At 37.8% G+C, this 21239-nt stretch overlaps 1 protein-coding gene across 2 annotated transcripts in view; it reads left to right on the top strand.

Moving 5' to 3' along the window:
- Positions 1-21239, top strand: part of pde8a (phosphodiesterase 8A) — a 114139-nt gene that overhangs the window by 28000 nt on the left and 64900 nt on the right. Inside the window, exon 1 of one of the 2 annotated variants that reach the window (XM_088334275.1) lies at positions 1821-2035. The exons of the other annotated variant lie outside the window; for it this stretch is intronic. Coding sequence (XP_088190401.1) covers positions 2021-2035 — 15 coding nt within the window. The 5' untranslated portion in view covers positions 1821-2020. Of the gene's footprint in view, positions 1-1820; positions 2036-21239 lie in introns of those variants that run through there. 2 annotated transcript variants of the gene reach the window in all.

Genomic DNA, 21239 nt, shown 5'->3' with positions numbered 1-21239 from the left:
TTGATAAGCTGTTGCTGTATTGTTTCATGCAACCGAAAACGAGTGCTGAAACGTGCAAGGAAGAATACAAACTATGCAGACTCAAAGTGACCAAACTGCATCATTTTTCTTTAGAAAATATTCCCCAAGACTTTCACAAGGTTTTTGTTTTTAATAGCAGCAGGATGGCTGACAAATAGGTCAGCTTCCCCAAGTTGAGGCTTACCTTATGTAAAATAAATGCAAACATTTAGATTTGAAAAGGATGTTCATATGTTTTTGTTTTTTTCCCTATTATTAAAACCTATATACACGTACACTTGTTTTTTAACGGATAGTTTTTGTTTTGTTTTTATCTGTAGGAGGCACTGAGCAATGCACTGTCCCTTAAAGTGGGTGTGGGCAACTATTTGGAGTCGCAGGCTGCAATGCATTAAAACATTTGGCCAAGGGTCTGATCCTGGAGATCTATCCATTTTTTCCATTTTTAATAAATATACATGCAGACAGCTACATGTTATTTTTCTTGATATTTGTTTTTAAATAGATTAGTTTAACAATTAAAGCAAAATAATACAGAAGGTCTCTGTTTTAAGCACTAAATTTGATCTTTAGTTGTGTAGTATTACTGTAGTTGTATTTTTCAGTATTTATGTAGCATTTCTGAAGTCGGATTTTTGTATGTATTTTTGTTGTTGTTTTTAGGATGATTGTAGTTTTATTTTTGTAGTATTCTTGAAGCATTTTTGCAGTAGTGTTTTTGTTTTAATTCTATAACCGTATTAACATAGCAGTACTTCTGTAGTATTTTTGTAGTATTTCCATGGTACATTTTTTTATGGTAATACTGTAGTTGTATTTTTGTAGTATATCTGTCATAATATTTTGTAGTAGTATATCTGTCATAATATTTATGTAGTAGAGTTTTTGTATTTTGGCATTACTGTAGTGATATTTTTGTTGTACAGTATTTCTGTCAAAGTATATTTGAAGACTTTCCATTGAAGTATTTTCAAAGTATTTATGCAGTAAGATTTTGTATTTCTTTGGTATTTTGGTAATATTTCTGCAGCTCAAGAGCCAAGAAGAGAACCGCAGGTTCAAGAGCGTTCTCCATTTGCACCCCGGTGTTGTGGAATGCTCTGCTCCTAAGATTATCAGGGCTATACAAATAAACATGACTTGACTGTTTGTGTAGTGTTTCTATTGTAATATTTCTGCAGTAGTATTTTTTTATTATACTCTCGCTGCAGTAGTATATTTGTAAAATTTGTATTGTATTATTTTCTTTTCAGATTAAAATCCAAATTATATATATGCTTCCTGTTTTTAAGCACTTCATTTAATAATTAGGTTTTTAGTAACTTTGTTGTATTTCTGTAGTAGTATTTTTGGTTTAGACATACAAAAGGACAAAGTTGGCACATTGTTTTATTAGTAATACTTTATGTACTATACTATCTATTGTCATAATATTTTGACCATTTTCGTTTGGAAGGCCATGTAAAAAAGCCTAACGAGGGCGCCATGTGGCCCACGGGCCGTAGTTTGCTCTCCCCTGTATAATGACTTTTCTTCTCATCTCGACACTCGATTTAACAGCCTGTGCCAGAGTGTGTGTGTGTGTCACTGCTACCAAGGTGTTTGTGTTTCAGAATTCAGCCGGCACGGCGGCTCATGTCACTCACTGATCCCTCATGCAACGGTGACATCAGTGTCCCTGTTTTAGCAGGTGAACCCGAAGAGGGCGGGGAGCGTGTGGGGAGATTATATAATTTTTCATGCTTGGCTCTCCTCTGATTTTGTCAAAAAAAAGTTGGAGAGGTGGAGTCACATCCAGTTCAAGTTGGTGCGTGGCCGGTAGGACCAAAAGTGGGCGTATTGTAAATGCTAATCCCCTCCATGGGTTGCAGCGCCAAAGGTGCTAATAAAGACGGTCGGTTATGACACCGTAAACCAAGTGATTGAAGGATTCTCCTTTGGAAGATCGCAGTCTTGACGGCATGCTGGGCAGCAGGAGGAGGAGGAGGAGCCTGCTGCAATGGAAAGGTTCTCGGTAAGATTATAGCAAAGTCTTGTGCCACTGGGCCGGCCAGATTCCTACGTCGACTTCTTAACCTCGTTTGCTTTATAGGGCTGCAACTAACTATTCTTTTAACTCGTTCAATGCCAGGCCTTGGCTGTTGTCAGCCAATTTTTGCCATTTTGACTCATTTTTGAAGGCCTACAGAAAATTGTTTTGTAGCTTTACAAGCATAGGACATAAAGAAAGCTTCAACCCTTGTCTCTCATTATTAAAAAAGTATTTTTCTAGTTTTTACCCTTTTTAGTAAATAACATTACTAAGTTTCTTAAAAAGATGCTCGTTTCCCAAAAAACTTTTGGCTTTTTGTGAAAATATGCAAGAACTTTCACTTTGGTGAGTTTTGTCATACATCCTATATCTAAGAACACTGAACTTAAAGAGATTGTGGACGTGCCCTAAACGTCATCCCTCTTTGACCAGAGGATGACGAAGGCATTGCGTCATATTTTTTGGCAGAAGGAAAAAAAGCTCGGTTAAAGTATTAACTACAAATCCATATCTTCGCTTTTCTCACTGCTTCACTATGCCTACTCACCATATGAGCCGCCTACACACACTCAGTCGCTGGATGAAAGATGTGGGGGCTTCCTCAATGTGTGGACAAAGATTTGATCAAAGCCACTCCTGTCTTCTAATGTTGATTTTTCTTCGTTTTCAAATTATTTCCTGAGGCTTAAAATGTACTGATTAGCAGCGCCAAACCCTTTATGATAACCTTTTTCAAAAATAAAACAAGAAAAAAACTTATGTTTTTGCACTCGGGGACAATGCTTCTGAAAACACATTTGTTGACTATTCACCAAATATTGAAACAATTTTTTCAATAATTGGACAATTATTAATGTTTTTCTTGAATTTAGCGTGAATTTGATTTAATGATGTGGTAAATGATAATAAAAACAAGAAAATGGGCACAGTAAAAAAATACATATTTTAATGAACATTCCTCAGATTCTTACAAAAATTCATTTAATTCCAATTTGTACTGTTCTCAGTCAGTAGAGACATAAATAAACCTCAGTCTATTTTTTTAGGGAAAGGTAAATAAATTTAAATCAAGTAAATGTCTGTTCACCCTGTAAATCAAGTACGGGCTCATTAGCAACAGTAGAACAATAAATCAAATAAATGTTATGTGAATTTAGTGAAGTACATTTAGTGGTCAACTGCAAAGTCCTTAATACAAAAGAAAAAACCTAACGATTCTCAACTGTTTAAAATCACTGTTTAAAAAACTGACGTTTGGCATTTTCAACTGTTTAACAACTGATATTTGTTCGTTGTTCTTCAAGTATTTCATTCCAAATCGGTGTGTCAGGCTCAGCCTGGCATAACGCTCAAGCTCTTTTTAAAGCGAAATATAGTATTAACTTGGTTTTCATGGTTAATGGGGGAAGATAACCGCGCGTCATGTGAAAATCCGCAAAGTAGAAACCTTTTTTTATTTATTACGCAGGAAAGAAACAAATTTATAGGCTCGAATATTTGTTTAACAAGTAAAAGTACTGTACTTTATACACGTTTTTTTTTTTTTTTTTTTTTTTTTTTACATATTATTGACTGTATTGTCAAATTATAATTTTAAAAGTATTTTTTTCTGTTTTATTGCATAGCTTTATGAATTAAGGACCTGATCCACTTCACTTTACATGATACCTTGCTGCCCTTTTGTGGCCTTTATGGAAAACTGCATTGACCTCCCTATTCTGTTCTACAGAAACCATATATTGTGTCTTTTTATTCTCAAACATCTTTTGAAATAGCTATAGGTAGCCACTGGAGAGTGCCATGTGGCTCCTGAGTAGGTTTAGCGGGTGGAGGGGTCCAACTTTGTTGGTGATAGAAAGCCACTTCTGTTTAGCCAATCAGAATGCAGAAAATACGCAAGATGAAAATCCCCGAAGCATTGAACCAGCAATAACCGAAGTGCGAGGTAGCGTGGTGTCTCTCTATACGCATATAAAATGTGCATTGCATGTCATCAAAACTGTATTGGGCTGACCGTTACTTGAATTTTACTGTGGCGGGTCTAATTCCGTTTTGTTCAATTGTCCGACGTGCTCTTTTAGTGTTTGTGCGTGACGACCTACTGCCATGATACGCATGATACGATCTTTTTTGCATACTTTGCTAATGTCATTTTATTGGCTGGATCCAGGCTAAAATGTTCCCAAAATTAAGAAGTTTACATACTTGATATTGACGCTGTCATTTCTGTATGTTTATGTTACAACTCAAGACCGAGATGCTATTATATCATGTAGAGAAGCCTCACCCTAGAAAACGTGTCTGGCGACGATATTTCTTTTATCGATTTTAGTTGACAATGTCGACTAATCCTTGCAGGCCGATGGCTTTATTGACCTTTTACCTTATCTAGAATACGAGGAAGGATAATGTTGTGCGTAGGTCCCCTGTACTAGAGATATTCATGTGAAAGTGTCCATAAAATTATTCTACTGTGATGCAAGGGGCTGATTTAGAAGCAAAGGTTTTAGTAAGGGGCTGCTCCCTAGCCCTGCATGGCTTAGGATTGTCCAGGTCTTATGGGGATTTCACAGTAATCTGGATAAGGACAGAAATATCTTGAAGGTGAACATTGGAGAAAGTGCCTCGCTTCGTCTGCATCTGTCGGTTGTTTAGGTAACAATGGAAAGAGAGACAGAGACACCTTCTTCCCCGGGGACATTACCACCTTAAACGAATGCGCAAAACTGTGAAAACATATCATATGTGAATTTTGGGTTATTTTCCCTTTTTGTTGTGGTCAAATGAAACTAGGAAAAATACATACTATTGCACAAAACTGAAAAATAAATAATGAACATTTTATATGTATACAATATAAAAAGTTTTTTTGACACCGTTTTTGTTATCATTCAACCTAAATGCCTTTATCAGCGTTACCTGTTATCCAGCGCTAGTTGAGTATGAGCAGGTACAGTCTGTTTTTCGTTAGTTAATGACCTATACCCTGAACACATCTTCTATAGCAGATTTCACAATAAAAGTAATGTTATTTAAGGCTAATATTGAGCAGGTGACTCTACAAATATGGCTCACTGTCGGGGCAAAACATCGTGGAAAGTTCATTAATGATCACGAAGAATTATTCCAAAATAAGCTCTACTGAAACTAGTTGTCTTTATGTACAAGGGACTGATTTGTTTACAATAATCTCTTGGTTTTTGTGGGGTTGCGTTCCCGCAATAATCAAAACTCATAAAGTAGAAAGATTAATTGTTTTAGTAGATATCCCTAACATATAATATATAAGACTGTTTAAAAATATCAACTATAGATCTAGAAATTAAACCCTGAACAAAGAATTGCAGTTGAGTGATTGGTTTTCATTGTCATTAACATCCATTATACAATAATGGAGTGAAATTGGAGGGCCTCTCTTGACAGTGTCAGAAAGTCATATATAGGGTTGTCGGCTAGCTGCACGCTAGCATCAGGGATCCTCAGTTTACATGATGATCATGGGTAATGGATCTGGTGTTGGTTAGATACAGGGCCAGCAGGAGTGGCTTGTCAGAGTTGTTATGTAGCCTAGCCACAGTAGGGCAAATAAACAGTACCGCAATTGTTTCCCAATGCCGCTTCAATCTCTTACCGGAAGCGATAACAATCCACGAAGCACCTGTTGGCTATCAGCATTTCTTCAGTAAATGTCATGTGAAATAAATATTTTTATTATTGCCTACAAGTATTAAAAAAATGCACTTTTATAATTAGTATTAGTTCATGTGTTTTTGCTCATTATTTAATTGAATTGTTTTCATTGTCATTGATACCAAAGTTGTGAAACATTGTATGCAACCAGATTAGGCATGGCACTCCAGGGTAAATACGTAACAAAGACTTAAAAGAGAAAAACTATAACACTGACGAGATAAATAGGCAAAAGTCTTTACAACTTAGTGCTTAGAGACTGGCCAAAGTTCTAATAACCGTACACTGAAAAAGAATAGTTCATTGGTAACATTTAGCAACAACAACAAAACAAAAACAAATTAGTTGCAACATATGGTATATATTTTTACAGTTTTGTGTGCTCATTTAGGGTGGTAATGACCCTGGGGAGAAAGCTGTCACTGAGCCTGTTGGTCCTTGAGGAGGCGCTAAATACATAATACATAAAGTCCGTTTTAAGAGCTTTTCCTTAAACTTTGTTGGTTTGCTTGTACAAACCAGCAGAGAACCTATTGGGTCTTTACAAATTATATCAAGAGCATTTGCCTTTTTTTTTTAGATACATTAGAGATAATTAAGCAATGCCAACATTGTAAAACAGTTTTTGTGGGTTTGTTTCCGTTCTTCCCAAAATGTTATTTTGATAAAGAAGAGGAGCCTGCATGCATTTGGCAGTTGTCGGATTGAACCCAATTAAGGGGCACTTTTTGAATTTTGGAAGCTCTCCCAACTTCTACCTTACTTTTACCTAAAAGACGCAAGCTTGCGTTTTCAGTGTTGGTGGCGTTGCTGCCCTTCTTTTTCCTGTCCCGGTTGGCTTGTGTGCGAGGGCTTTGAGCGCTGTCTCTTAGCCCCCCGCCAGGTCCTGCCAAAAGGGGCAGGGAGGGTAACTTTAAAAATGTAATCCGATAGAGCTACTATTTACCTGTTGGAAAATGTAATCAACAATGTAATCTGAATACCATAATATAGTAATAGTGTAATTTGACTACTTTCAATTTACTTTTGTTTTACTCCAATACTGAATCTACTAATAAAACTAATTCCAAAATCTATCTATCTACCCTGGTCATATCCCTCGAGAGGGGTGACCGACAGCAAGACACACACATAGACAAAAACAAAGGACATTTTTAAAAAAAAAAGGGGAAAAGCAGCAAAAAACACACACAAACAGTTTTGGACCATGGCCAACCCAAATGCTCAAACACCCAAACCAGTTAAGCACCTCGGCAGCCAAGTTGGTCATGCTTTCGTGCCTCCAGATGAAACGGGACACAGGAAGCGGCCATGTCACTCTGGTCAGGGTGACACAACATACTCTTTTGTTCAACAGCAGGGCCTGACAGCTTTTACCGGTTTACCCCTGCCGCATTATACGGGTGCCCTGTCCATCCCTTAGAACGCGTCTAAACATCCCACTATCCTTTCACAACACCTCTCCACTCATTCCTATCACCAACAAGAGCTCTAGCTTCCACTAATTGGATGACATCTTTTTTTTTCGGTAACTGTAACAGAATACAATCACATTTTTTGTGTATCCTCTTTACGTGACACCAATCCATGTATTCTGTTATTCCCCAAGCCTGTCGGACAATATACCAGCTCTCAGCCTCTAGCATGGCGCCTGGGCGAAAGGGATGCCGGCAGACTATTAATTTACCATCCCCTGATCTAAAACCTACATGAGGGCAAGGAAAAATGCAAAACCTCAGCATGAGGAAATTAAGAAACCTTGAAGGGGGGCCGTGTAAAGTAGGGAGTTTTTGACTGCCTCTAAAGTTTTGTTTTTGTCATAACCTGCCCTCCTAGTATAAAAGTGATTCTCGGCCATTTGAACAATGCATTTTTTAAAAGAAACCACTTTGTTCTGTTCCTCAATTGTGCGCAGAATATTCTTGATAAAAACTTAAACAGAACTGCTTAATTCCTGCGCTTGTGGGCAAAGAAAAAGTTATTCCCCGTCAATATATGTATAAAAAAATATTTTCATAATGCATTATTTTGCTACATTACAAAGGAATATTTGCCAGAGCACAAAGCATGGCCATCTATGTATAGCACTTATGGATTCTTGGTCTGGGGTAGCTCGCCACTCGGATTACCAAGATTTCTAGTTGTCCAGGGAATTTAGGAATTTGTCAATTAAAATGAAGGAACCTGGCCTTTGAATTTATTTCATTTGTTGGCTTTTTTCAGTCTTTTGCTAAAAAATAAACGTTGACAATGTCGACCCGTCTGTGACTTCATGTCAAGAAACATGAAAGGGCAATTACTCATAGAAGATTACCATAATTTGTTAATTTAGGCAAGTCAAGTAGCAATATAAAATACTTTCAACATGTTCGCGCGTGTGCAGGACAGTTCTGAGGTCATGAGATCGAACCTCCTGTGTGAAGTTTGCATGTTCTCCCTGTGCTTGCATGGGTTTCCTCCGGGAAGTCAACCAGTTTAGGGTGTCCCCTGCCCACTGCCCGAAGACAGCTGAGATGGGCTCCAGCACCCACGCGACCCTACTGATGATAAGCGGTGCAGATAATGGATAGATGTTTGTGGTTTAAAACTTCCTCTTTTACGTGACAGATAAGATATGCTTTGTTTTAGTTTACATTAAAAGCACGTTAAGAACCCAATATTGTTTAAAACAAACCAAGTGTTCACTTTGTAAATGTCCAACAAACTCTGTCATGTCCTTTGTCCAAGTTCAAGTTTTACTTGTTTGAAGTGGGGATGCCAAACCTCATGACAATATTTAGATTCACTAGCCCATACTAGATAAATAATTTTAGACTAACGCGCTACTTTTGGGTGTGAGTAATCTGGGGGGCAACGCAATTCGTTTTAATTGAATTAACTACTAACTGTGACTAATTACTTTTTTCAATAACGCGCCCAAAACTTATTAGAACTTGGGCCAGTCTTTAAGCTCTTGGTTGTAAACATTTTAATCTAATTATCCTGAGAGTCGTTTATCTTGTCTTATCCTGGAGTGTCATGTATAATCTTGTTTCAATGAGTTACTCCAAAAACTGGTTATAATAATAGTACAACGAAAGATTAGTTTTCGTTACAATAGTGCACTGTCTTCTTTTTTTATAAACATTTAACAGAAACAAAAATTCCCAAATAATTTGTTTTATATATATATATATATATATAGAGTCTTTTCATAGTCTGTTTTGAGGGGCCTGTAGAACCTGCCAGAAGGCTATAGGTCCAAAAGATTGTGGCTTGGGTGAGAAAAGCCCTTTACAATTGTGATGCCTCTGCTCCGATGTCACAAGCCGGCAATGTCTTACAGAATGGGCATTGAGCACCCAATGATTGTCTGGGCTGTGTTGATTACTCTGTATGTTCTTTCTGCTTGCCACTGTGCTCCCCAGCATAGCACACTGTGAGGCGGTATGCCACTCTGATCAAATCAACATAATAAATTACATTTAGTCTTATTGTGCTGTGGGAAATTAGCAAACTGAATACAAACTGGTAATTACTAATAAAAGCTTTTTGTTAAGGTATCGGTATCATGGTAGCAAATCACAATATGTGCTGTGTTCTAGTGAACATTTACCAATGAGGAATCAGAGATTATAGTAATGGTAAATAAAGGCGACCAGATGATGATAGTGCTGTATCTGAGTCAGATCAGGAGGTTTCTCCTGCTACTGGTAACCATGGAAACTAGTACTATCTGTGTCATGTGGGAGAGCAAACCCCTTTCCTAAGAAAACTGCCTGGAGAGGGATGTACACCGCCAGGCTGTACTTGTCCAAGACACACCACAGGAAGTGGTGCCCCGACAAGGGATCTGTGAACTGTAAACCATTCTCAGATTGACTGGTTTCCTCCATAGTCTGATGCAAGTGTCTTTGATGCCTCTCCCCGCAACAAATAACCAGAACATTTTATTGTATTTACATTTTCTGTATTTAAGCACACACACAATACATGATAAAGAATATTTCTATGGAGTGTGCAATCATTTCACATACATTTTCTCTCATCTTTTTGATGCATAATAATTTAAGGGATCAGTCGACTTAAGACTGGATTGAGGCACGGCTAATAATATTGTAAGTTTGTAACACTTGTAATTAAAAAAAAGCATATACAGTGGCTTATACGTGTGGTGTGTAAGCCTCATTTTCCTCTTTCTCTTGTGTCAGTGATTGAAATTAGAGCAAGAGCTAGCGCATATTGCATGCCAAAACGCCCGTCCCATGAGACGGATGGTGGTCTCCGCGGCATACGTGGAAATGACGTATCTATAGCCACGACATGTGTCTATGCTGCAATCGGCACTTACAGAATTATGATTGACACAATTCATCTATTGGCACATTCTGTATATGTAAGTATCACGGTTAAAGAATCTCTTAACCGCCAGGGTCGTCTGGGAACTACTGTCTGTGGTGTGTCTTGGGCGAGTATACCCTCGCGGTGCCCATCCCTCTCCAGGCAAGTTTTGGACAGGGGTTTTGCCTCCCCCCAAGAAACTTACTACCAGTTTCCATGGTTACTAGTGGCAGGAGAAACAAAAAAAATGGTAATCCTGAAAATTTATCCTTACTTATACTACATGTACCTGGAATTGGATTATGGCTTTTTTTAGTAACTGTAACCGAATACAATTACATTTTTTGTGTATCCTAATAACGTAACACCATTACATGTATTCCGTTATTCCCCAAGCCCGTCGGCCACTATGCTAGCCCTCAGCCGCTCATATGGAGCTTGGGCAAAGGGGATGCCGGCTTGCTTATAGGTAGTGTCACAATCCCACCAGGGATTTTAACGCACAATGTATACAAAAGACAGTCGCACTGCTTAGATTACACCACAAGCACTGTGCACTTAATTGTGCACAGGAAACCCACATGCAGGTGCTTAATTTTTTGTCTTAGGGCTTATTCCTAGGCTTAATCATTCTGTCAAAACCTGAAATGGTTAAAGCAGTGGTGGGTAAACTATAGCCCAGGGGCAACATACAGGCTCTCAAGGCCGTTATAAAAATATAATGCTGACATATGTACTACTAATAAATTGTGTTGTTGTTTTGGTGCCTTTGTGTGCCCAATAAAACCTATATTTGTCTTCGCCAAATGGTCAACATTCAAAATGCTGGCTATATCTTTTCCGTACTTGATATTTTTTTTGCATTTATTGAACATATTTAACAACAATTTTGAGTTTTTAAATGCAAATGATTAAAATTTTGGCTTAAAAGGGAGCTATAATATTACTTTGCCTCAATTACTCAATCTACTTTTTTATTTATGAATGACCACATTTATTTATAAATGCAGAATGTTTGAAAACAATGTAGATGAAATGGTCCTTTTACAAACAAACTTGAAAATGAAATATAACTTGTGCATGTAAATGTCAGGGCCCCCCTCGGGGGTGCAGGAGCACAATGCAGAAACAGATTAGTGCAGTAGTCTTTATTTCGGGCAGGGTTCTGTTCAATACATAGGGAGTCGGGTATTGAGGCCACAGTATCTACAACACCAGAGGCAGCAGTCGTGGTCCTAGAGGCGGGGCAAGGGGTCGGTGATCCAGCCGGCAGAAACGGTGGCATTCCAAGAATTCAGTAGGCAGTATTTCTGATCCAGAAGGCAGGGAAGGGTTCAATACTATAACAAAAAGATTTTGAAAAGATAGGCAACGAACCAGCACCAAGCAGAGGAAACAGAGTGTTTGAGTAGTTAAGAGGGAGAGGTGTGATTGGAGGGTAATCAGGAAAAGTGACACCAGGTGTGGGGTGGAAATTAGAGCCAGGAAGTAAAGGAACAAGTGCAGGACTGTAACAGTAAATGTAAGCAAAACAGTTAGGCTAACATTATCTTTTTCCCTCAGGTATTGCCAAGGTATCAGATTTGAACCTCTGTTTTGGCATATGCAAACAACTAAACACATCTATCAGCCATTTTTGTCCTTGCCTGGCCCAAATGCAAACATTTTTAACCTAATGCGACCTGCCACTCAAAAATATTTCCCTCCCTTAGTTTCAACTGAGGGTGGGTGCACACATGTACTGTATGTAGATGTGGAATGAGAGCAAATGTCAATCTAAGATGTCATCAAACTGATCTAATTCGAACCAAGTCAACCCAAATATTTATTTGCAATACTTTATATGTTATTAGCATTTTCAGTGTGTAAACTCCTCTGTCATTTTTTTTCTTTTTTATAGTGTATAATGGAAGTCAGACAAACACGTTTTGGGTAAAAATAACAAAAAAGCAAATGCTTTTGAGTCAGTACAGTAAAGTACAAGACAAAATGCTTCTACAAAAATGCATGTGCTGTCGCTTTGAACTCGGAAGCAATAGAGCTGTCTGGTTAAAAAAGAATTCAAGCTTTTGCACAAAGGGTAGGAAAAAAAGTAGGTAAATATTAGAGTTCGACCGATTATCAGGTGGACATTATCGACATCGATATCGGTACCGCCCGCGCCTTCCGCTTGGATACGCGACTGTGGGTGGAGCGACTGAAGCAGGAAGAATAATTTTAAAGCGGAATAAACAGTGGCAGCTCTGCTAACTCCTGAATCTTGATATGCCTGTGAATCAAAATCACTAATGATGTTTAGTTTTTCAAAAAGTCTTTGGTAGAAAAGCGTGTGTGTGATTAAGATATAGCGTAAAAAATGTTAACTTGGTTCAGGGAAGCGCTGATAGATTAGCTATTATCATAACATTGGTTTGTCACTCAAGTGTGTGTGTTAGTGATAGAAAGAGATCATAAAAAGCATGCTGAAGTGGAAGTGATTACCTCTTAGAATAAAATTAGTTTGTCAATCTGCCTCTAAAAAAAGGATTGCCCGATAGTTTCAATTTCCTCATATGACATCGAGCTAAACCATCAAGGAAGGACAATGACCTCAGTGTACGTGTATCTGTAGCTTTAATTTCTTCTCCAAATGGTAAAAAACTGCAATGTACATTAGATCACATTGATTCCATGTTCCAATAAGTTCACAACAATACAGAACATACACCTACATCTGGCAATACAATTACAAGATTTAGTTGTTTATCCATCATATAAACACTTCTAGAAATTTTAGGCATTGCCTTGTTAATCTTTCAACATGGATGGAGGCAGATTAGAGCATTCACCTGTCCTGTTAGCCTGTGTGTGGCTACTAGAGCAACTCAATCAAAGAAAGAAGGTGACAGGACGCTTGAAAGTAGTATCACACGGAAGTATTATTATTTCACTAAATTTTTTAACTAAAAGCTCATATAAACACAAACCATCTATGTAGAATACTTCATCAACATCCATTTTTAGCCTTGTATTCCATTTAAAACACATTCACTTACCTATTAAAATTTTAAAAAACACAAGCTCAGTTGAAATTTTAGTGCCCATTTGTTTGAAGTTAATTTAAATCATGTTGGTTGTATTGGCAGTTTCCTTTATTAACTGTAAAAAATAAAATCTGGGCGCTATTTAAGTTTTTATGTTCCTCTATATGAGTTACTGCCAAGCTGAATTTTATTTCCTTCACTGTTTCTGGTTTAAGAGAAATATTAGCCATGTTAGTTGCGTTGAAATTCTAATTTATTCACTGTAGAAGGTTTCAGAGAACTATCAAAATTATAACAAAAAATTTGTTTCTTTTTGCTTTGTTAAAAATTCCTTACACCAGTTTTTAAGCTTTTACAGCAAATTAATATTGGCTCCAATTATCAGTTATCGGCCTCCTCTTAATACTAAAAACTAGTATCAGCTCTGAAAAAAAAACATTTCTCGATTCTTAGTAAATATACATACAAAATATTTTTGTGTCAGTATCCAATTTTACAATGCAATCTATAAAGCAGGGGTTCTAAAAGATATTTTAGCCCGGGGGCGACATGGTAGAAAAAAACCTTCTCTTAGGGGCTGGACTTAATGCGTAATTGCATGAAACTGTGTCTTAGCTGGAGGGCTGTGGGTCTTTTCAGAGGCCCTTAATTAAATTATAATTCAAGGATGTAAGATTCGATGATAAAACGATCACTGACATTTCTTTCCTTCACCAAGACTTAATCTGTTGTAGTGTTTATCAACTGTGCACATGGAAAGTAACAAAAATAGCATACAATACTTATCTAAATTATTGACTGAACAATTTAAAAGCATTTCTTTATAAGAGTGTTTACTTTAACATGGGAACTTTGCTGTTCGATTTAACATGTATTGTAGAAAGGAGCTTTAACCGTCTGCAAAGACACTAAGGTGCTATTTTTTTAAAAATATAGTGTTTTTCATATTGCCTTAAAAAGGACATCCGTGACTTTTATTTTAAGTGAAATAACATCAGGGAAGGTTTCCTCAATGTTCTCTGCTTGATTAAATACAGCTACAGTTGGTGCTTTTGCGACATCCAGGGGACTTATTCAAAACTGCAAGTTATTTTTCGAAGTGATGCAGCTCATTTTTCTCTTGTGCTTCTCTTAGTATTGTCTTACGGGCCGCATACAATTATGTGGTGGGTCAATTTTGGCCATGAGTTTGACACATGTATTACAGGGTATGTTAGTGGCATAAAACTTGGTGGGACCAATTTATGGAAAAAAAAAAAAAGAGGCCTCATTTGTACTGTCCGAAAATTTTTGCATGTGTTACGATAGGTGTGTCAATATATTGGAAATTGAAAAAAAAATGCATATTTTTGTGAGGGATATCTGATTTGCGGTACTGCCTGCAGATTCCAGCAAATCAATTTCTTTATTTTCATCTGGGAAAGGGATAAGTACAGGGAAATTTTGAGACCACCACACACTCTAGAACAAAAATGCATTTCTAAATTCAGCAATTTCACAGAATTTTCCTAAAAAGTAATCCCAAACTGAATTTGTTTTTTTTTATTAGGCACAGAGCGTCTAGTCTGCGTCCACAGTTATGCAAATACTGTACGTTGCAAAATATTCCATGTACCACAGGGTTCGAAAAACTTTGTCTCAAAATTGACTGATTGATCTGGCTTGTCTTTCTTCTAGAGCTGTGACATCATTGAAGGAACACACTTTCAAAATGGCAAAGGCCTTTAACACAACATGTGAGGCCAGCTCCGAAACAGACAGCGATTGTTGTAAACAGCGATTACTTATCACTCTGCTTCGAGAAATTGGAACTTTGCTTATACTGTCACGGGTGGGCTTCTGACTGTTTGGTTCGAGTTGCGTGCTTCTTTTTTGCCAGTAAGCCCCTTTCTCGCTGATTGCCAATTGTTGTACCATTACTGCATCCACCTGTGACACAACACCTAGGCATTCTCCAAAAGAACTATCAAAACCTTGTTTGAAACACTTGTAACCTCTCTTATCAATTAAAATGTAAAACAATGTGGTGACTGTCCCGTAGGGGGCCGGAGTTCTTCACATGTCGCCACAGTTCAGGAAGTCAAAGACGAGACATGCTGTCTTTAAAATGCATCATCTCAGAAATTAATTAGAATATACGGATTAAATGTATATAGATTTTATGCAAAAAACATGTACTACTTCCCCACATTTGTCCATGTTCAAGAATTAGGAATACCTTTAATGAAATGAAATGATCTGCATTTATATAGCGCTTTTCAAGTCACTGACTTCCCAAAGCGCTTTACAATGTGCTCCACATTTCCCAATAGCGGCCTTGCAGCCATGTAAGGCGCTAACCTGCTTATTGCGGGTATTAGGGGTTCAGTGTCTTACCCGAGGACACTTCGACATGTAACACGGACGAGCCGGGATTCGAACTAGGATCCCTTGATCCCAAGACGAGCGCTCTACCTCCTGAGCTACTGCCGCCACTAATAATCCGACCTTTGTGGAGCATAGACATTTTTTAAATCCAGTTTTCTGCGAGCTTCCATTTTAAAGTCTTGGACGTCATTCAAGGTCATTGAGGAATGAACTCCTCGCCAAGTTCAAAATTGTGTGTGACATGAGTGTGTTTATATTCAAGTGCTTGAATTTGGCCGCTATCTGCGGAGAGCAGAGAGGTGTTACCAAACACAGAATAAAGGTCGGAGTCGGCTCTGCCCAAAATACACTCGATGTGTATGTAAACATGTCTGCACTCTTTTAGCGTGACTGCTCAGAAGTTGCCATAGTGGGAACAGGAAAAATCAACAGAAACCAGTAGTACTTGAATAGGTACACTGTTTAATGGTTGGTTATCACCAGTGTTGGGCACATTACTTTAAAAAAGTAATTTGTTATAGTTACTCACGCCTCCTTCCAAAAAGTAATTGACTTAGTAACTGAGTTACTCTTTAGTGAAAGTCACTAGCCACCAGGGAAAGTAACTAACTTCGTTACTTTAAAAGAAGTTGTTGTCGCTTAAAGAATTTGAAATTTTTCGAGCAGTATTCGAGTGAATTGAATAGAGAAGAACAGACAGGTACTTGTGTTAACCTTATTATAACCTTGTAATATTTATTACAACTCACCAGCAACAGATTTATCCTACACTTGAAGTGCAACAAAAATTAAATGGCAAAAAATATAATAAAATAACAATCGCACACAATGTAAAGTGAGTTTCAAAAAATTGAATGGTCCGTTATAGAGATGGGAATTCTCCCTCTTAAGAGAACAGGCCTTTTCGGTTGGTTCACATAAAAAAATTATGAATGACTTACCAAAGGAAAAAAATAAAGCAAAATTATCACTTCAACGTTAACACTGAAAAACACAATAGACATAATTTAAAATATTTATGAGTATACAAAGAAAATGATAAAACACAAAACAATTGTAACCTTTTTTATACTCGACAAATTCAAAGTCAACAGCACAGAATCCCTGAAAAAATGCATTTTGACTGTTCACAAGAAAAAAACGGCGTCTCGAAGGAAACTGGCTCTCGATTGGTGGAAAGCTGGTTCCCACTTCGAAGAGACAGCTCATAGAGCCGTTTTGTTCGCAAACGACACGAGTCAGTTGCCGCATTCACCAATTAGCCTTTCTTTTGGCGCATTAGTAGATACTGTATTCATAATCGCTATCTAACTATATGGTTGTCGCTATTTTGTATGGTGACGTGATCCCAAATGACGTGACGTAAACAACTCTGAGGAGAGCAAAATACCGCACCACATAAAATGAGACACGTCGTTGGCATTCTGCAGCCAAAGTAACCCACCACTTTTCACACTAAAGATAACGGCGTTGTAACGGCAGAAAAAGTAATTACCGTAAGTTCCGGATTATAGAGCGCACCTGATTATAAGCCGCACCCACCACATTTTAAGAGGAAAACCGATTTTGTACTTAAACAAGCCGCACCTGTATATAAGCCGCATGCGCCCACATTAAAATATTTCCATCTGCCGCAGGGATGTCGAACTTTTGGACTAGAGTGACGTCATCCACTCCGCTACAAGCACCCCTAGGGCATCATGTTAATTTTGTTAATAAACAACGGGGTAGACTGCTGGAAGTGCGAATTTCCCTACGGGGATGAATAAAGTATCTATCTATCTAAAAAATCTAACACAAACACAAAATTAACCCAAACCCGACTTTAAGTCCCGCGATTGAAACTGAATGTCCTTCATTAAAGTACACAGTCCAAAAATCACAGCCAGCAAAATAAACGGAAAATGATACCGGTACTTAAGGTTTGATGCAGACCTGCAGAGTCCGGGTCCCGTTGAAAGTAATCCAAGGAAAAAAGTGTATATTTCCAAAGGTAAGGGTGGGGAAAAATATATATCCACTATTGTCCGCCGCGTCCACAAACAGGGCTCACCTTTACTCCACTTCCCGTCAGCCCCCGTTTTTTTCGCCCCTTCTTTTTGATTCGCCCGTGGAAAACATATCAGAATAAGTCTCTAAAATAAATACATTACAAAAATATACAGTTGCAAATACATATTATATATATATATTATATATGGTTACACATATTTACAAAGAAAGACGGTACACCGAGAGAGTTTTCGAAGCTTTAATAATATAACTTTCATCCCAAACGGTGCCTGACAGGGCAGTTAATGGTAGCAACACGCTAGCAACACGCTCTCAACACAGTAAACGGGTCTGTTCAAAATGCTTACCGTACTTGTAAAAATCACGGTAAACCGTCCTCATCTTCTTCCTTAGAACTGAAGCCATCAAAGTCGTCTTCCTCAGTGTCGGAAAGAAACTTTGTCATATAGACGTCGTCCCACGCTCCCGCAGCCGGACTCGCGCTGTCACTGTCCCTGGAACTTTCATCCACTCCTGATTCTGTGCCCTCCTCTCCGTCACGCAGTAGACCGGCTTTTCGTGATGATGGATTTTTTGATGTGCCTTTCTTTTTGCATTTTGCATGATGAGGGTATGTTAACGCTAATTTAATTTGTGCACAAAGCTAAGAAGTTGCAGTCTTCTTCGGCGCATATATTCAACCGGTCTAAATCTTACCTTTTGTACTCCGTAGCCGTTAGAAAAGTTACATAAATTGGCCGCATCACTGAATAAGCCGCAGGGCTGAACGTTTGGGGGAAAAAGTAGCGGCTTGTAGTCCGGAATTTACGGTAATTAGATTACTGTCTAGGGCCTTTTTTAACACATCAGCACCTTCAACTGATCGCAATCAAACATTCTTTATCTTCAATTGGGGGAAATAGGCAGTACAGCTGCTGAGTGGTTCGCGCGTCTGTGGCACAGTTCTGGGGTCATGGGTCCAGATCCAGCTTCCTGTGCAGAGTTTGCATGTTCTCTCTGTGCCTGTGTGAGTTCCAGTGGGCACTCTGGTTTTCTCCCACATTCCAAAATGATTGTGTGGCAGAATAAGTGGAGACTCCAGATTTCCCCCAAGTATGAGTGAGCGTATGAATGGTTTGGATGAGGAATGGAGGAAAATAAATTACCTTATTTAAAAAATCCAAAGCTAAAAAAACTCCACAAAATCTACCAACACTCTGCTTAAAACACTTGTAATCTTTTCGACTGATTAACACCTAAACCAATATGGTGACTGGCTTGCTGGGGGGGCAGTGATCTTCACATGACATCAGGGAGTCAAAGACAAGATGGGCTGTCTTCAAAATGCCTTATCCTGGGGAAATGATTGTAATATACCGATCAAATGTATATAGAGATTTTAGAAATATCTTTGTCATTGATATAAACGTTGTATGCAACGAGATTAGCCATGGCGCTCCAGGGTAAGACTTGCAATATAGAGACTTTTGAAGAGAAAAGAGAGAAAAGATTATCAGGAAGAAAAGGACAAAAACATAACAATTACAATAGTGCCTAGAAAAACTGGCCTAGGGTATAATAATAAGAGTGCAATGAAGCATAGCGCCTTGTAACAATATGCAATAAAAATATGTGAAAACCAGGTACTATTTCTCACAGTTAGCATGTTTTAGAATTTTGGAATACCTTATACATTTTCATGTTTTTACTATACAGTATATGGTTCTTATCACAAGCTGAGCTCCAAGTCCCCATAACCCCCAACAAGATAAGTACTAGAAAGTGAATCCTCAAAGCAGAGCCAATATAAGAGACAAGAGCCTATTTGCAAACGGGATGCTTTACTCCAAAGGACATTAGTAAGATAGTGCACATCAAGTAGATTAAGAGAGATTTAAGTGTTTTAATAATTTAATAACAAGTATTTTGTATCCAGATAACAGGCATAAGCAAATAGGGCAACACTCCACTGAGAGCCCAAACACAATTTTTATGTCATAGAGATTGGTTATCATCCATTTGATTTTGTTCTTTGATATCTTATAAAAACAGTGAGTTGATTTTATGTACAAAAATTAAAAATATTATTGAAGTAAATATTCTCTAATACAACAATCTTCTGTTGGTAGATTTCCTTGCTCATGTCAATTAATATAATTCTTAACAAGTCATATTTTTAAATTATTTTCAATCTATAATTTTTTTCCCCAAAATGGTTTTAGTGTTACAGTGTGTATTGTTTGACCACTAGATGTTGAAAACGAGTGCTAAAGAGCACAGGGAAGGATACGAAATTACGAAGACTCAAACTTATCAAACCGCATCTTTTTTATTTCAATTTTTTTTAGGGTACCTGTCGCAGATAATTTTATTGTTTGCAGGGGGTTACATTCCCAAAGAACGTGTGAAGCATTCAACTTCATAAAAATTAAAACTGTTTTACAATTACAAATCAATAAAATTATCTAATACATACATGTCAAACGTACAGGATAATTTAATCCGGCCTCCTATAAATTTCTGAGTATGTCAAAAATAGAAGGGAGTCTCGACCAAATGCTCTCTCCAGCTGCACGAGGGCAGTTTTGGGTTTCTGTAGTGTGGTAAGTTGGTTCAGGTGTAAAGCTGTATATTTTTTTCCTCACGCTGAGGTTTCGAGTTGTTCCTTGCCCGCATGTTGGTTTAAGATCACGTAATAGTGTAATTGTAATCCTGTGCAGTCCTTTGAGACATTTTTGTGATTAAGGGCTATATAATTAAATGTGACTTGACTTGACTCAACTGTTAAAATAAAGCAGTTAACACATTCAAAACCAAGCAAGAAAACCTTTGTGAATAAATCGGTTTGGAGAAGATCTTTTGTCATCCGTGATTATGATATGTCAGGGTAAGTTACTAATGTAGGCTTTATGTTAAAGCATAATACTGAAAAACAAATCTTAAATTTTGGAATTGACATTCTTTTACTTTTTGGGTACGCCCCAGAACAGAAAGTCTGTGTCTGGCCCCAGTGCCAAACTGAGTTTGACGTCCCTGCTCTAATACATTTAAACCAAAGAACACAACTTTTATATAGGCCAGTGCCTGCCCAGCCATAAAGTTGCCTGCCCCATTTTTTCCCAACTTGAAACACAATAAGACGACGAATCGCAAAAAAAAAAACATTGTTGCAAAGTATTAAGGGTTGATAATCAGATTATATAACTTTAGAATTGAGTTTATAATAAATCTAGTTATAACATCCATTCCATGTATATGAAATCGCTGTTTTCCATCTGCCATCGGTATGTACCTGTATTAACTCATCTTCATTCATGCAATGTTTGCGTTCCGTCTTCTGCGACAAGACACGTGAACTCCTCTTTCCACAATGCTTTTAATGCACGTTTACGTTTTGTAGCGTCATACATTTTGTTGGCTTCTTTCGAATATTTCTTCTGGGGCTGAGGTTTTGGCTTGATTCCTAACCACTTATCCATTTTTCTTGTGTTCTCTGTGCGTCTACTTAGAAAAATGATATGCAAATGCACGACCTTATAACGCTCGGGAAAGTCCGGAAGCAGTTATTCGATGCAGGCTTCTAATTGGCTGCAGAGTATGCAAATTGCCAAACAAACCGAAATCCAGAAATTTCCAAACCTAACGAAGATTTCAAAATCGGAATAAAGCTAACGTTTGATTTGAAAAAAAAAAAAAAGGATTTTTAAAAAAAATTCTTGAAAAAGTTGTCGGCTACCCGGGCGGAGACGTTTTGTAAGTTGTACGCCCGCCATAAAAGATGCACGCCCCAGGCG

This window comes from Urocampus carinirostris, chromosome 4 (genome assembly GCF_059441175.1).
Source record: "Urocampus carinirostris isolate Australia breed hairy pipefish chromosome 4, RoL_Ucar_1.0, whole genome shotgun sequence".
NCBI classification, from domain to species: domain Eukaryota; kingdom Metazoa; phylum Chordata; class Actinopteri; order Syngnathiformes; family Syngnathidae; genus Urocampus; species Urocampus carinirostris.
The sequence above is the reverse complement of the archived record's forward strand: the minus strand, read 5'-3'. Positions and strand labels throughout refer to the sequence as shown.